The sequence below is a fragment of the Colossoma macropomum genome, unplaced genomic scaffold (genome assembly GCF_904425465.1).
Source record: "Colossoma macropomum unplaced genomic scaffold, Colossoma_macropomum, whole genome shotgun sequence".
NCBI lineage: Eukaryota > Metazoa > Chordata > Actinopteri > Characiformes > Serrasalmidae > Colossoma > Colossoma macropomum.
The window spans coordinates 50,992,796-51,009,228 of NW_023494789.1; the positions used below are offsets into that span (position 1 = coordinate 50,992,796).

At 39.7% G+C, this 16,433-nt stretch overlaps 1 protein-coding gene across 1 annotated transcript in view; it reads left to right on the forward strand.

Moving 5' to 3' along the window:
• chd6 (chromodomain helicase DNA binding protein 6) overlaps positions 1-16,433 on the forward strand; it is a 101,171-nt gene that overhangs the window by 25,523 nt on the left and 59,215 nt on the right. The window contains exons 3-8 of the mRNA XM_036571587.1: positions 2,875-3,380; positions 6,184-6,328; positions 8,729-8,878; positions 9,708-9,773; positions 9,890-9,948; positions 12,216-12,333. Of these exons, the coding sequence (XP_036427480.1) occupies positions 2,875-3,380; positions 6,184-6,328; positions 8,729-8,878; positions 9,708-9,773; positions 9,890-9,948; positions 12,216-12,333 (1,044 nt within the window). The remainder of the gene's footprint in view (positions 1-2,874; positions 3,381-6,183; positions 6,329-8,728; positions 8,879-9,707; positions 9,774-9,889; positions 9,949-12,215; positions 12,334-16,433) is intronic.

Below are 16,433 nucleotides of genomic sequence, written 5' to 3' on the forward strand. Positions count from 1 at the left end.
TTTAGAGGTGGACGTCTGGTTCCTATCACCACAACTGTGAACAACTCTGACTCTGTAAGTTTCTCTAAAACAGAGCGTTTCACACCAAACCACTCTGAACGACTCTGTTTACATCTTAACCATTTAATTATTTACAAAAATTTCGAAATTTTGGTGAAATTCCCCTTTAAGTGATCCACAATCTCTGTATATTAAAAGGTTGTTTGTTTTGGATGCTTACCTTTGCCCCTTAAATGTCACCCAATGTATAAATTTGAGCAAAAATAAAAAGGTTACAAAAGGTTTTAGGTTGGCCTAAAAAACGAGCTTTCTTCATGATGTACTGCGTCTTATGCAGCACCGTCATTCCGCTTCCAGGGCAGAACTGGCCACAGTCATCATGCAGTAGTTTAAAAATAAGTGCTAAAATTTGAACAAAACTGATTTAATTTATTATTACAATTAAGGCTGTAATGATCAGTTTTAGCTGACGGTCAATTGTCATTAAAAATAATTGAGGTTATTGATTTGTCTTTTCTTGTTCATTGTTTGCAGCTATAAAAATACAAGCCTGAAGAGGCCAAATGGCTTATTAGCTGCCTTACTTGCTACCACTAGCACTAGTTGTGCTGTCACATAGTCTACACTCCCATGCAAAAAAAATTGGGCCATGAGTTCAGATTTTAAGGGAAACTCCATCCATTTTTAAAAAAAATCGACATAATTAACCGGTTAAGATGTAAACAGAGTCGTTCAGAGTGGTTTGGTGTGAAACGCTCTGTTTTAGAGAAACTTACAGAGTCAGAACTGTTCACAGTGGTGGTGATAGGAACCAGACGTCCACCTCTAAAAGCTCCCTCACAGAAAGTTCCTACATGAAATGGTTAGAAATATGCTGCTTAATGCATCACAAGGTTTTGGCTTAAAATGTATTTTAATCAATTCATGGTGAAGCGGTACTTGCAGGGTGTTGTGAGGCAAAATAGTCCCTAAAGAAACTTTATTATTTCAGATTTATGACTTGCGATATTCCATATAAACTCAGAAGACTCGTGTAGGTTCACTGGTGGTTTTGGATAGTAAACAAAATGTACATATTTGTGTTGTAGTCATGGCGACCCCTGTAACATGCGGTAACGCCAGTGACACGACTCCTGGGGAGCTTTCATTAAATATTTATTTGGCATTTGTTTTCTTTGTCATTTAAACCATATATTTCATAGTCATGTATAGATTATTGTAGTGAAAACTGCAGAAAATCTTCTGAATTCTCGATAATTGATTATTATTCTAGATTGAATATTGCTAAATTGACGGAATGTAAATAAATTGTAACCCTAACATGTTTTTCAAGTGTAATGTATCTGTAAATGCTAGGGACACAAAAGTGGACGTTTCTGTAGAATGACTGAAATATTCACTGCTTTCTTTTATTTAGATTTCTTTGCCTGAAACCAGCCAGTCACCCATAACGTGGCTGTGAAGTCTAACGACTGTGGGAAATGGCTGCAATTGTCTCAAATAATTGCAATTATCTTAAATAATTGTGATTGGGCAATTATGTAATAATTGTGATAGACTTGATTACAAAGCAAAATATGTCAGATGCTAATGAAAAAAGCTGTTTAAAGGCCCGGTCACAGCAGCGTTTGGCCAGGGAAACTTTACAAGTGAAATTCCATTCATTTCAATGGAGTTCAGCGCAAACCAGATCAGCAAAGACGGCGGCCCACATGGTGATGAAGCTATTGGACAAAATGGCACTTTTTTCCACCAACAGCCCAATTTACTCTTTTTTCTTTATTTTTTTCTTTTGTTATTCTTTGTAAATTACTTTAGTAAATAATTTTCAAGCCATTTTATTGTCATTCCGTCTATGTAAACAGTGGAGCGAAATTAGGTTCCTCCAGGACCAACATGGTGCAACATGGACAGTACAAAGTGCGAACGTGCAGACGTGAGTGTGCAAACATTAAACTAGAGACAATACAATAAGTATGATAAATAAAACAGACATTAGACACAGTAAACAGACAGGACAGTGCAGCGCCGGCACTGCACTCATTTCTGAGCATGAGGTAGTGAGAATAAGGTGCAGAGATATTTAACATGCTGTGATCTGTGAGTTACACAGTCAGATTATAACATTTTAACAGCAAAATAAAGTAAATAAAGCCGATTATACAGCTGTGACCAATTTGGCACATGTTCAGCAACAACTTTTTAAATACAATAAAATGAAATAAAATAAATAAAATGAAATAGAAAAAGATAAATAAAAAAATAAACACGCTTCTGCACATTTTAACGTAAAATTACCTTTTTTTTTGCTAAATTTAACATATTGGAGAAAACATAAAATATAAAATGTGCTATGACTTTTTGCGCAGGACACATTTTATGTTTTCTTTTCTCAGTATGTTAAATTGGAAAACTTACTGTGTTGTGTTTATTTTTCCTTTAAGAAACAACAAATGTAATTTGACTAGGGGTGCCAAAACGTTTGCATATGACTAATAACTATTACAGAATGTATTGCGGTTTCGGTTTCTGTCGTATTTGTCTTATTTCTCATGATTCTCTTCACAGGAAAAAAAAATATTTGATGATGTTGTCCTGGTGTCAGAGGTTGGGTTTTAATAGCTTATTATGAATTTTGTCTGTTTTTTGTTTTTTTTTGTGTCAAAATTAACAGTTCAGCTGGTATCAGTGTGACACGATGATGCTCTGTTTTCTATAAAAGCATTAGATTCTTGAAAATTGAGTGGGTTTTCTTCATGACAAGCCAGTAAATATTGATAATTTATCTGATTTTTCTTGAGAAATGGATGAAGATCTGCTTTCTCGTTGTTTTACTGGCTTCTAATTCACTGTAAATGTGTTTTGTTCTTACAGATGTCTGCCACCCACATTTTAAAGCACACGCAAGCCGCTGCAGCACCAACTGCCTCCGACCAAAACGCACAAACTACATTTCCCATCGGCCATTTCGGCAAGGAACAGATCCGCATCATCGGCGGGCCGGCCAATCACTGCATGGCGCACGCCAGCAGCCCGAGTCCGCACCCGTCGTCCTCGCCGGTCAACAGCGAGGAGGATGACGGAGGGGGCGGGGCCAGGGTGAGGAAAAAACGAAAGAAAAAAGACAAGAAAGACTCAAGAGACTGGCAGCAGGAGGAGAGAGAGAGCGACATCAGACCAAAGAAAAAGAAGGAGCAGAAAGAAGGGAAGGAGCTGCTTCAGAAGAAGCCCAGGCAACCCAAGGAGGTGAAGGAGGCCAAGAAGAAAGAAGGGAAGCCGGTAAAGGAGGCCAAAAAGGTCAAGAAGGATCAAGAGGTCAAGTCAAAGACGCAGGCCAAGTCTACGACCTCACTGCCGAGACAACGAGGCAGGAAGCCAAAGTGAGTTAAAGTCTACATTAAAGGGAAATTCCACCATTTTTTTAGAATTTCTCGACACTTCGGAGGGGTTTGGTGTGAAATGGTTCAGATGTCTTTATAGTGGTGGTGATAGGAACCAGGGGTCGCCATGACTACAACACAAATATAGACATTTTATTTACTATCCAGAACCACCAGTGAACCTACACGAGTCTTCTGAGTTTATATGGAATGTTGACGATGGAAAATAGTGGAAAATCTGTAATAATACGTTTTCTTTGGGGACTATTTTGCCTCACAACGCCCTGCATATTATGTATCCCTCCACCACGAATGGAGTTCAAGGCCAAAATCTTCTCAAAACTATCATAAAACAGTGTCTCAGTCATCAGGCAGTGAATTCATAACCATTTCATGTAGTAACTTTCTGTGAGGGAGCTTTTAGAGGTGGACGTCTGGTTCCTATCACCACCACTGTGAACAGTTCTGACTCTGTAAGTTTCTCTAGAACAGAGTGTTTCACTCTGAATGACTCTGTTTACATGTAAACTATTTAATTAAACAGATATTGTGAAAAATCTGTTGATATAATATGTTGGGTTTTGTCTTGGGTTTGATTCTCCTTTAATGATTATTATTAAAGGGCCCATATCCTACATTTTCTTGTATTTTACATTTTTCCCTGAGGTCCACTTAGAACATCTGTGTGTTTATGTATTATAAATCAGTCAGAATTGATTTATCATGAGAAATTACTGACCTTTTTATCTCTGGAGTTAAACTGGCTGTTTTTTTACTGTGCCTTTAAGACTGATATATGTAAATGAACTCTGATTCTGATTGGCTGCCCTGTACCTGGTCTAATTCAAAAAGTAGTCTGAACTAAAACACTTCTTATAGCTTTAGTGTGAGTGGGCAGGGCTGAACTGTGTAGGTTGATTGGGCAGATACATGTAAAAGCATTGCTCTTTGTAATGTCACAAAAAATGGTTTTGCAGCAGTTTCGGTTTGATTTGCGGCTTTGCTAGTGTGTATATATTACATACAACACTGATTTAAAAAAGGAGAGGTTCAGTTTTTGGTTATATGGGCCTGTGGATGGGTGATATGGCAAACATATAACATCATGATACACAATATGTATCATACACTACAAAAATGGTATCATGTCAAGTAAAATGATCTTAAATCTAGTCAGTAAATCTCTTATTTCTCTTATTGAGACTGTTATAAGCTTAATTTAAGATTATTCAACTTATTTTCAAACATATTTTACTTGTTTTGAGTGATTTTATTAAGTAAAATGATCTCACTACAGTGTCAGATAGTTTTGTTTGTTGTAAGAAATGAACTTGAAACCAGCAAATTTATCTGCCACTATAGTGAGATAATTTTATTTAATAAAATTACCTAAAACAAGTAAATAATGTCTAGAAATAAGCTAATCTTATAATAAGTGCACAAACATCTCAAAATAAGAAATACTAGATTTAAGATCGTTTCACTTGACAAGATACTGTTTTTTGCGGTGTAATATTTACTTTTTTGAGATTTAATAGGTTAAAACAGACAAAAATTTTAAAATGTTAAAATTTTAAAATTAAAACGCTGAACTGTACATAATAAATTAAAGATTTCTATTCAGATTTTATCCACATAAGAGTTAAACATGACTAATTTACTCTCTGATGAAATGTGTCTTTGTTCAGTGTTCTAGGTACTGACGATACGCTCATCTATCATTTATCACGATGGTGATAAATATCGTTATATCGCCCACCCTTATATGGACGCTTGTAATCCACAAAATACCCCAATGTACAATCTTAACAAGACGGTTTATCTAGGGATCTTTTGTAAAGGGAATGGTTTTATTCGGAACCGTGTGTTCTATATAGAACCATTTCCTGCTTAGATGGTTTGTCGCATTGTGAAATTGTTCTTCAGATTGATGGAGAACGTGTTGTAAGTAGTTCTATATGGAACCTTTTTGAAAATGGTTCTGTATAACATCAAAATGGATCTTCTGTTGATGTAAACCTGGCATCGTAACAGTAGCAGAACCCTTTTTGGTGCCATATAGAACCATATACACACTTAAACAAGATGGTTCTTCAAGGGTTCTTTGGTAAAGAAAATGATTCTATATAGAGCCATAAACCTGTCAAAGAACAGTTTGAGTGTTAAAGGGTTCTTTGCATTGTGAAAGGGCTTCAGATTGATGGAGAATGTGCTGTAGATGGTTCTTTATAGAACGTTTTAGAAAAGGGTTCTATATGGCCCCATAAAGGGTTCTTCTGCTGTGACAAGTCTGACATCGTAACAATAATAGAACCCTTTTTAGTGCCATGTAGAACCTTATACACACTTAAACAAGATGGCTCTTCAGGGGTTCTTTAGTAAAGGAAATGGTTCTATATAGAACTTTTCGCATGATTGAAGGGTTCTTTTTCTTCAGATTGATGGAGGATGTGCTGTGGATGGTTTTATATAGAAAGGGTTCCATATAGAAAGGGATGCCATATAGAAAGGGTTCTATATGGCACCAGAAGGGTTCTACTCTTACAAGCTTGACATCATAACAATATTAGAACCATTTTGGTGCTATGTAGAACAATATACAAGAATTCTCCATCGATCTGAAGAACTTGATGCTTCTTTCTGTGTTCATAGTGCTGTACAGAACCATTCCCTTTGCTAAAGAACCCTTGAAGAACCGTCTTTTTAAGCGTGTGCCGCAGCGGTTCGTGTCGTGTGCAGTGGTACTGTGTGCGATGCACAGAGATGTTGGTGTGTGATGCGCTGTGTCCTGCGTGCTGTGCAGAGAGCCGGGCGCCGTCCCTCCGGAGAAGAGGAAGAAAGGGAAGCGGAAAAACGAGGCCCTGCAGGAGGCGGAGAGCGATGACACGGCCTCGCTCTGCACGCTGGCCACGGGAGGAGAGGAGAGCACCGACCCCATGGACAGCACTGTGAGCGCTCGGTCATTTCTCACTCCATCCTGTCGTCTGTTCGGGCCGGCGCTCCGTCTGTCCGTCCGTCCGTTTCCAGTCTGATTCCCTTTGTTTCTGCAGCCGTCTGTCTGAAAAAGCCCCTCAGACCGTCTGTCTGTCTGTTCACAGACGTTTGTCATCGCACTCTTCTTCTCTATTCCTCCTTTTCTTTGCTCTCTCTCTTTCCTCATTGTCTTTCCTGTCTTTCTTTTTCTCTCCCCCTCTCTTTTGTCTCTCTCACTTTTTCTCATTGCATCAATTGTCTCTCTCTTTTTCTCCCTCTCTCGCTCTCTCTCTACACCTCTCATTCTGTCTTTATCTAACTCGTCTTTCTTTTTCTCTTTTTTCTCTCTCTCACTACCTCACTTGTGCCCTTCTCTCTTTCTCTCTACCACTTTCTCCCACTCTCTCCTCTCTCTCTTTCTCTCCCCCTCTGTTTTCTTTCTCTCCTCCCCCCCTCTATTTTGTCTGTCTCACTGTTTCTCATTGCATCAATTGTCTCTCTTTTTCTCTCTCTCTCGCTCTCTCTCTGCACCTCTCATTCTGTCTTTATCTAACTCGTCTTTCTTTTTTCTCTTTTTTTCTCTCTCTCACTACCTCACTTGTGCCCCTCTCTCTTTCTCTCTACCACTTTCTCCCACTCTCTCCTCTCTCTCTGTCTTTCTCTCTTTCTCTTCCTCTCATTCTGTCATTATCTCACTGGTATCATTCTTTTTCTCTCATTCTTTCTCTCTCTTTTTTCTTTCTCCCTCACTGTCACACTTGTACTTCTCTCTCTTTTGCTCTTCCACTCTCTTCTCTCGCTCACTCTCACTCTCTTTTGTCTCTCTCACTTTTTCTCATTACATCATCAATTGTCTCTCTCTCTCTCTGTCTCTCTCTCTCTCTCTCTCTCTCTAACTCATGACTTTCTTTATTTTTCTGTTTTTTCTCTCTCTCACTACCTCACTTGTACTCCCCCACCTCTCTCCCCCACTTTCTCTCTCTCTCACTTTTTCCCTGCTCCCACTCTCTCCTCTCTCTCTTTCTCTCCCCCTCTGTTTTCTTTCTCACTCCCTCTCTATTCTGTCTGTCTCACTGTTTCTCATTGCATCAATTGTCTCTCTCTTTTTCTCTCTCTCTCGCTCTCTCTCTACACCTCTCATTCTGCCTTTATCTAACTCGTCTTTCTTTTTCTCTTTTTTCTCTCTCTCACTACCTCACTTGTGCCCCTCTCTCTACCTCTTTCTCCCACTCTCTTCTCTCTCTCTCTCCCTCTCTCTCTCTCTTCCTCTGATTCTATCATTATCTCATTCATGTCTTTTTTCTCTCTTTTCTCTCTCTCTCCCTTTCTACCTCCCATTCTGTCTTCTTCTCATTCATTTTCTTTCTTTTTCTCTTTCTTTCTCTTTTTTCTCTCTCCCTCACTGTCACTCGTGTCTCTCTCTTTCTTTCTCTCTCCCACTCTCTCCTCTCTTACACACTCTCTCCCTCTCTTTCTACCTCTCACTGTCATCATCTCATTCATGTCTTTCTTTTTCTCTCTTCCTTTCTCTCTTGTTTTCTCTCTCTCCTCTCCCTCACTGTCACACTTGTGCCTCTCTTTTACTTTCTCTCTTTCTCTCTCCTACTCTCTCCTCTCTCGCTCACTTTCTTTTACTGCCTCCCATCCTGTCACTATCCCATTATGTCTTTCTTTCTTTCTCTCTCTCTCTCTCGCTGTCTCTCTCTGTTCCTCTCATTCTGTCATTGTCTCACTGGTATCTTTCTTTTTCTTTCTTTCTTTCTCTCTCTCTCTCTCTTTTTACTCTCTACCTCACTGTCACACATGTGCCTCTCTCTGTTACTCTCTCTCTCTTTATGTCTTCCGCTCTCTCCTGTCTCGCTCATACACTCTCTCTCTCTCTCTCTCTCCTTTCTTTCTCTCTTTTTTCTCTCTTCCTCACTATTACACTTGTGTCTCTCTCTCTCTCTTACTCTCTCTTTCTCTCTTCCACTGTCCTCTCTCGTTCACTCTCTCACTCCCTACCTCTCATTCTGTCATGTCATCCATGTCTTTCTTTTTCTGCCTTTCTTTTTTATCTCTCTCTCACTGTCTCACTAATGCCTCTCTCTCGCCCCCCCCCCTCTCTGTTCCTCTCATTCTGTCATTATCTCACTGGTGTCTTTCTTCTTCTCTCATTCTTTTTCTCTTTTTTTCTCTCTGCTTCGCTGTCACACTTGTACCTCTCTCTCTCATTCTGTCTCTTTTGCTCTTCCACTCTCTTCTCTCTCGCTTACTCTCTCACTCTCTTTCTATCTCTCATTCTGTCATTATCTTACGTATGACTTTGTTTCTCTCTCTCTCTCTCTCTCTCTCTCTCTCTCTCTCCCCCTCTCTCTCCCTCTCTCTCTCTCCAGAAGAGACGTTCGGGGCGTCAGGTGAAGCGCAGGAAGTATAACGAAGATCTCGACTTTAAGGTGGTTGATGATGACGGCGAGACCATCGCAGTGTTGGGAACGGGACGAATCCCTGCCATCTCCTCCTCCACGCTCGCCTGGCAGGCCGAGGTAAACTGGAGGGTCACCGTCTTTGGTCACCACATGCCTGCCAAAGCACATCATCACTGATGGTCTCAGAAGCCCTTCTGTTTAGATGTGAAGACCCTCAGTGACCTGATAATCAGGCGGCTCAGTGTAGGAGAGCACATGTGTACATGCAGATGTGTGTCCTCCACACAGATGCTCTCACACCTGCACTGATCTCTCTCTCTGTCTGTCTCTCTCAAATCAAATCAAATCAAATATGCTTAATTGGCATGACAGGGTATGAAACCTATGTTGCCAAAGCTGTAAAATACATGTTAAATTGAATTATTATTAAAATATAAACATAAGTAATAAATAAATGAATAAATGAATAAAAATAAATTAATAAACAAAAACATAAGGATAAATAATTCAAACGAAGCTATAAAGTTTGAAATACAAATATGGTAATACAAATCAGCATAAAAAATAATATGGACATGCCAAAAGTAATAAAATAAAATAAAATAAAATAAAATATGTATCCTGCCTTCCGCCCAATGACAGCTGGGATAGGCTCCAGCACCCCACCGCGACCCGGAAGGATAAGCGGTTTAGATGATGTATATATGTAAAATAAAATAAAAATAGAAAAACAATAAGGTACATATGAAAGTAAATACATCTGAACATTAGGAATTAGAAATATTGAAGATATGCTATGTTGTGTTTTCTCTGATCTTGTGGCATGTCTGAATAAATTGTCCTGCTAAACTTGTTTCTACATTTTCTCCCAGTAAAATCTCAATTTCTCTCTCTCTCTCTCTCTCTCTCTCTCTGTCTGTCTTTCTCTGTCTTTCTCTCTTTCCAGGAACCCCCTGAAGATGATGCCAACATCATTGAGAAGATTCTCTCTGTGCGCACCGTCAAGAAAGAGGTTCTGTGGTTTCTGGTCTCAGTCTTTCACTTTTGATCAGAGCTGTTTTATCTGACGTGTTTAATCGCTTCTTCCTCCCCTCTTTTCTCTCTCTGTCATCCCCCCTGTTCAATCAGACATCCCCTGGGGAGCCCCCTGAAGAGCTGGAGGAGTTTTATGTCAAGTACAGAAATTTGTAAGTCTCTTTATCTGGTGTCTAAAACGTGGGTCTGTTTGCAACTGAGTAACACAGCGAAGTGACGGCCTTTACACATCATAACGCCCCGTTAAAGAGGAACTTCATCTCTTTTTAAAGCATTTCTGCATAATTAAGTTGTTGAGATAAGGAGCGTTTGAGTCCAGATTACTTTCTGAATAAGGCAAAGTATAGGATAGCCAATCAGAACAGAGCTCATTTACAAATATCAGTCTTATTTATAAGATTATTTAACTTATTTCAGTAATAATAGATTGATAAGGAAAATCAAACCCAACAATTTTTCACAATTTCTGCATAACTGAGTGGCTGAGTAATAAACAGAGTTGTTCAGAGTGGTTTGGTGTGAAACGCTCTGTTCTAGAGAAACTTACCGAGTCAGAACTGTTCACAGTGGTGGTGATAGGAACCAGACGTCCACCTCTAAAAGCTCCCTCACAGAAAGTTACTACATGAAATGGTTATGAATTCACTGCCTGATGACTGAGATGTTGTTTTTTAAGATAAGCTATGTTAATAGTTATTTTAATCCATTCATGCTGATGGGATACATGCTGGATGTTGTGAGTCAAAATAGTCCCCAAAAAGTCCCCATTTTTTAGATTTCCCGCTATTTTCCCATCAACACTCCATATAAACTCAGAAGACTCGTGTAGGTTCACTGGTGGTTCTGGATAATTAATAAAATGTCTATATTTGTGTTGTAGTCATGGCGCCCCCTGGTTCCTATCACCACCACTGTAAAGACATCTGAATTAGTTTGTCTGCAGTGAGGGATTCCACTCGTTTACATCTCAACCACTTAATTATACAGAAAACTCCTTTTACATTCCTGGTTTGTGAATTCTGATCTTGTATTGACTTTCATTTGATCTTATGAAATGCTTTTAAGGGGTGGGAATGGCAATGGCTTTTCAAATAATAGCTTACAAATTTGAGTGAAATAATATAATCAATAATATACACTATATGGACAAAAGTATTGGGACACCCCTCTTAATTATTTAGTTCAGGTGTTTCAGTCACACCCACTACTAAGAGGTGGACAAACTTAAGCTCACAGCCTTGCAGTCTCGATAAACAAACACTGGCAGTAGAGGGTCGAACTGAAGAGCTCAGTGATTTGGCATGGCACTGTCATAGGATGCCACCTTTGCTACAAGTCAGTGAAATTTCTGCCCTGCTAGATCAGCCTTTGCCAACTGTAAGTGTTATTATTGTGAAATGGAAGCATCTAAGAGCAGCAACAGCTCAGCCACGGAGTGGTAGACCAGAAACTCAGAGTAGGGCTGCCGAGTGCTGAAGTACACAGTGCCAATCTGGAAGCAACATCAGTAAAAGAACTGCATGTTAGGAGCTTCACTAAATGGGATTCCATGGCTGAGCAGCTGCACACAAGCCTAAAGTCAAAATGCACAATGTCAAGCATTGGCTGGAGTGATGAACCACGCTTCTCTATCTGTCAGTCTGATGGACGAGTCTGGGTTTGGCGAGTGCCAGGAGAACGTTACCTGCCTGACTGCACTGTGCCAGCTGTAGTTTGGTGGAGGAGGGATGATGATATGGGGCTGTTTTTCAGGGGTTGGTCTAGAACCCTCAGTTCCAGTGAAGGGAAATCTTAATGCTTCAGCACCAAGACATTCTGGACAATTGTACACTTCCAACTTTGTGGAACAGTTTGGGGAAGAACCTTTCCTGTTCCAGCATGACTGAGCCCCAGTGCACAAAGCAGCTCCATAAAGGCCTGACTGGGTGAGTTTGGTGTGGAAGAACTTTACTGACCCTCACAGAACCCTGACCTCAACCCCATCAACACCTTTGGGATGAACTAGACCGGAGATTGTGAGCCAGACCCTCTCGTCCAGCATCAGTGTCTGACCTCACAAATGCTCTTCTGGATGAATCAACAAAAATTCCCACAGACTCTCCAACATCTTGTAGGAGCTTCCCAGAAGAGTGGAAGCTGTTAGAGCTGCAAAGGGGAACCAACTCCATATTAACGCCTATGGATTTAGAATGGGATTCATAAAAGCTCCTGTAGGTGTGATAGGTAGGTGTAGGTGTCCCAATACTTTTGTCCATATAGTGTATATGTGTATATATACCATGTAATATTACAAATAATACTACACTTATGTGTTGACGTTATTTGTACTCTGACTGTGGAGTGATAGGCGGATGTTTGATCAGTGTTTTAACCAGTCTCCTGTAATCAAAGCATGTTTTCTTCTCTGTATTATTTCCAGCTCCTACCTCCACTGTAAATGGGCGACTTTGGAGGAGCTGGAGAAGGACCCACGCATTCACCAAAAAATCAAGCGCTTCAGGAACAAGCAGGCACAAATGAAGCACATTTTCACTGAGGTAAACCCGACTGTCTGTGAACTTCACCCCTTACAGATGTGCTCATTAATTCAGCAGCGGTAGACGGTCTGCCCTGAATACCTGGGCAAACTACAGCCCGACTGTTTAATTAGAGACTTCTTTTGTTGTGACATCGCTGTGATCAGAACTCGCAATATTCCAACTATTAAATCCACACCGTAAACATTCGCACTACTTTAACTTCTGAAAACGTGCCTCACTGCTCTGTATAGTGCAGGGGGCGCAACCCAAATGTTAAGAAGCGCCATTTTGACCTTTCAACAAAAATCAAACCACCTTGGGAGGCACAACAATTTATATCCATTCTGCCATCTTGGCTGTAAATACACCAATCAGGCATAACATTCTGACCACCTCCTTGTTTCTACGCTCATTGTCCATTTTATCAGCTCCACTTACTATATAGGTGCACTTTGTAGTTCTACAGTTACAGACTGTAGTCCATCTGTTTCTCTGATACTTTGTTAGCCCCCTTTTACCCTGTTCTTCAGTGGTCAGGACCCCCATGGACCCTCACAGAGCAGGTACTATTTGGGTGGTGGATCATTCTCAGCACTGCAGTAACACTGACGTGGTGGTGGTGTGTTAGTGTGTGTTGCGCTGGTCTGAGTGGATCAGACACAGCAGTGCTGCTGGAGTTTTTAAACACTGTGTCCACTCACTGTCCACTCTATTAGACACTCCTACCTCTTCACCCAAATAGTACCTGCTCTGTGAACTGCAGAACTACAAAGTGCACCTATATAGTAAGTGGAGCTGATAAAATGGACAATGAGCGTAGAAACAAGGAGGTGGTCATAATGTTATGCCTGATCAGTGTATGTCTCAGTGTGTGCTAATGTGCTAGTATAGGCTGAAAACTATAATATAAACAAAAACACAGACTTACTTTGCTCTGTTTTAAGCTTTAGCTCTAGCCGCTTTTCTCACATCTCTGGCAGGAAACTTGTAACACTAGTCCTATTTATATTAAAAGAATCCTTAATGTTTACAAATATCTGAAATAAACTGCATCCAACCCCTGAGGAATTCCTAACTGGATAGTTTACAAACACCTTTCAAAAGGCCGGGGCGGCGTAATTTCCCCCTCGCTTCAGACCCACCACGCTTTCAACGTGAAGCAATGGAATTCCTTGAAACGAGAAGCTCCGTCGAACCTCCGATGATCCGCCTCAGCGCCAAGAGTCCGTACTTCCAGAAGCAAAGAACAGCGTTACTGTGTCCAGTGAACAACCTCCAAAACACCGGCGGCCCCCCACCTTACAAACACCTCGCTCTTTCAAACTCCGCTCCTCTCCTCTGTCTCCTCCCTCGGCGTGCTGTGTACTTCCTGTTTATCTCTGAAGGAGTCCTCCAGTTGGCCAGATCGGTCCTGACGTCAGCCCGCACGGCAGAAGTGACTGTAGTACATATACATTTAAGAGAGCAAAATAATCACCATTATCATCAAACATAATTTGATTTCCCCTCTATATAACATTAATCTAGAAAAAAGGATAGGCATCCAGACTTTTGTTATAGACCATGGGACTTTGTCACAGACTTTTCTGCAAAAGTAGAATGTTTTCCTGTAAAATGTCTCTCAGCTTTCAACTTTTGAGTCAGCTCCTCATTCGCCAGCTTCTTGTTTGAATTTTCCCATTCCATCTTAAATGGTGCCTGAGGCGCCAGAACGTATCTGCTGCACCATTTAAGGTGGAACGGGACAATTCGAACAAGAAACTGACTTCAGCAGTTTCTCATTGCAAATTAAACGTGTCAGGAAACCAGCTGAAGTGTTTACAAATGAAAATAAGTCCATTTGTCTCCAAATTATCGATGTTCGTCTTAAATCTCTCTCTTTGGCGTTTCGTTAGCTACTAGCTAGGCGAGACTGTTGTCTGTGTTGCTATGGTGACCAGCAGTCTGCGCTGATCTTCAGGGTTAAAGGGTGAATTAGCAGTTCTACATTAACTCCAGAGTTTAAGACCATTTATTGTTAAACTGTGTTGAACGATCAGCAGAGCTTTATTTTACTGTAAAGGAGGATTATTTTATTTTTACCTACTAATCTGATTCTGCTGTGGAGCCGCAACAGGGCAGTAAAAGAGCCGCATGTGGCTCCAGAGCCACATGTTTCCGACCCCTGGTATCGTGGATAATGTCTGCTTATGTCATATTTACAATGTCGCCGTAAACAGAGCGCACAAAAGAAACAAAGGGTCAGAACTGGGCTTGATAAACTGATAACCGATCTGTTAAAATATGCCTAGATCTGCTCCAAACATCTGTATCAGTTTGGTGTATCTCTGATTACAGGTATGCAGATGAGTTAGCTCTGATTTGTTGTCGTCGTTGATGTAGGAGGGCTGGGCAGTGTGGAATATTTATCATTATTGTGATACACTAAGTCATAGTTTGCAGGGTTCCACACTAATGTTTTTCATAACCACCCCTGAAAATGTTGGCAGCCTTTCCGAAATGAAAAGTAACCGTCCAAAATATCAAACTGCTTTGTTTACATTACATTTCTGTCTTGAATGTTTGTGTTACCTTTACTACAGATTTCCAGAAACAACTGTCAGACATCAAAACACAAAATGTATGCTTAGTACACCTGCACACACACATACACTGGAAAAAAAGATACCTTATCTAGTGAAATTATCTTAAATCTAGTCAATATCTGTAATATACAGCTAATTATATAGCTATATAAGGTCAATTATGGATGTATATTTAAATTAAATATTCATATTTATGGATGTATATTTATATCTATCTATCTATTTATATTTATTTGTATCTATCTATATATAAATATATATATATATATATATATATATATATATATATATATATATATATATATAATTAGCAAAAAATGAGGTTTTGTTCTGAATTCTAGTATAGTAGCTCATTCTAAGATTATTTAACTTATTTCTAAACATTCTTTACTTGTTTTAAGTGATTTTGGCAGGAGTCACTTTATTACACTATATTGGCAGATAAATTTGCTTATTGTAAGAAATGATCTGCCAGTATGATGAGATAATTTCACTTATTAAACAATAAAACAAGTAGAAATATGTTAAATAATTTTATAATAAGCTCACAACAATGTCAAAATGAGAATTATTAGATATTTAGACTGGATTTAAGATAATTTTACTTGCCAAGAGACCATTTTTCGCAGTGTAAACCAATCAGAAAGCACTGATGTACAAATCCTTTTTGACCTCTATTTAGTTGAAAACATGCAAGATATTTAATGTTTCCCTGAATTAACTTGTGGTCATATTCATTGCGGTGCTGTCTGAGGGTCGAAAATCGTGGGTATTCAGTATTGGTTTTCGGCCTTGTCCTTTACGCACAGATTTCTCTGGATTCTGTGAATCTTTAATAACGTTTTGACAGTAAATGGCGAAATCTTTAATTCCTTGATATTGTGCTTTGAGAAAAGCTGCTCTGAAACTGTTGGACTGTTCGCTCTTGTAGTTTTTTTTGTCAAGATGGCATCACACGTTACCTATTCACTCACTTACCTGTGAAAAGTTCCAAAACAGGTGTTTTTGATCATCACAAACATCCCAATCTTAAATTGCCCTGTCCCAATTTTTCTGGAATGTGTTGTGGACATTTGATTTGTGAATAGTTTATATTTACAAAAATCAATAGTTGGTCTCTGTTGATGAGGTAAAATATACTGCGTTCGAAGCCGTCGTAAAATCCACGATATACCTCTCCTATGACCGCCTCACAACAATGGAGCTCTGTATCACTGCGCCACGGCACGAAAAACCCTTCTGCTGTTATTGGTTTAAACTTTGACTCTAATGCAGCTGACATGGAGCACCGAGTGTACTGATGAAGTAAGAACCTGTTTTTGGTTTACACTGAGGCACTGACGACTTAAGTTCTTAACTAGAACTGGACTGGTCAGCCAGCTAACAGGCTAAAAGATAGCAAACATGCTAAACAACTCCATCATTAATATCACAGGCTGAATTACAGTACTCATGATATGATTTACGGTCAAAACAGCAGTATAAAAGTCTAAGAAATGTCACTTGAATGTTTTACACGCTTCAAATGTTCTT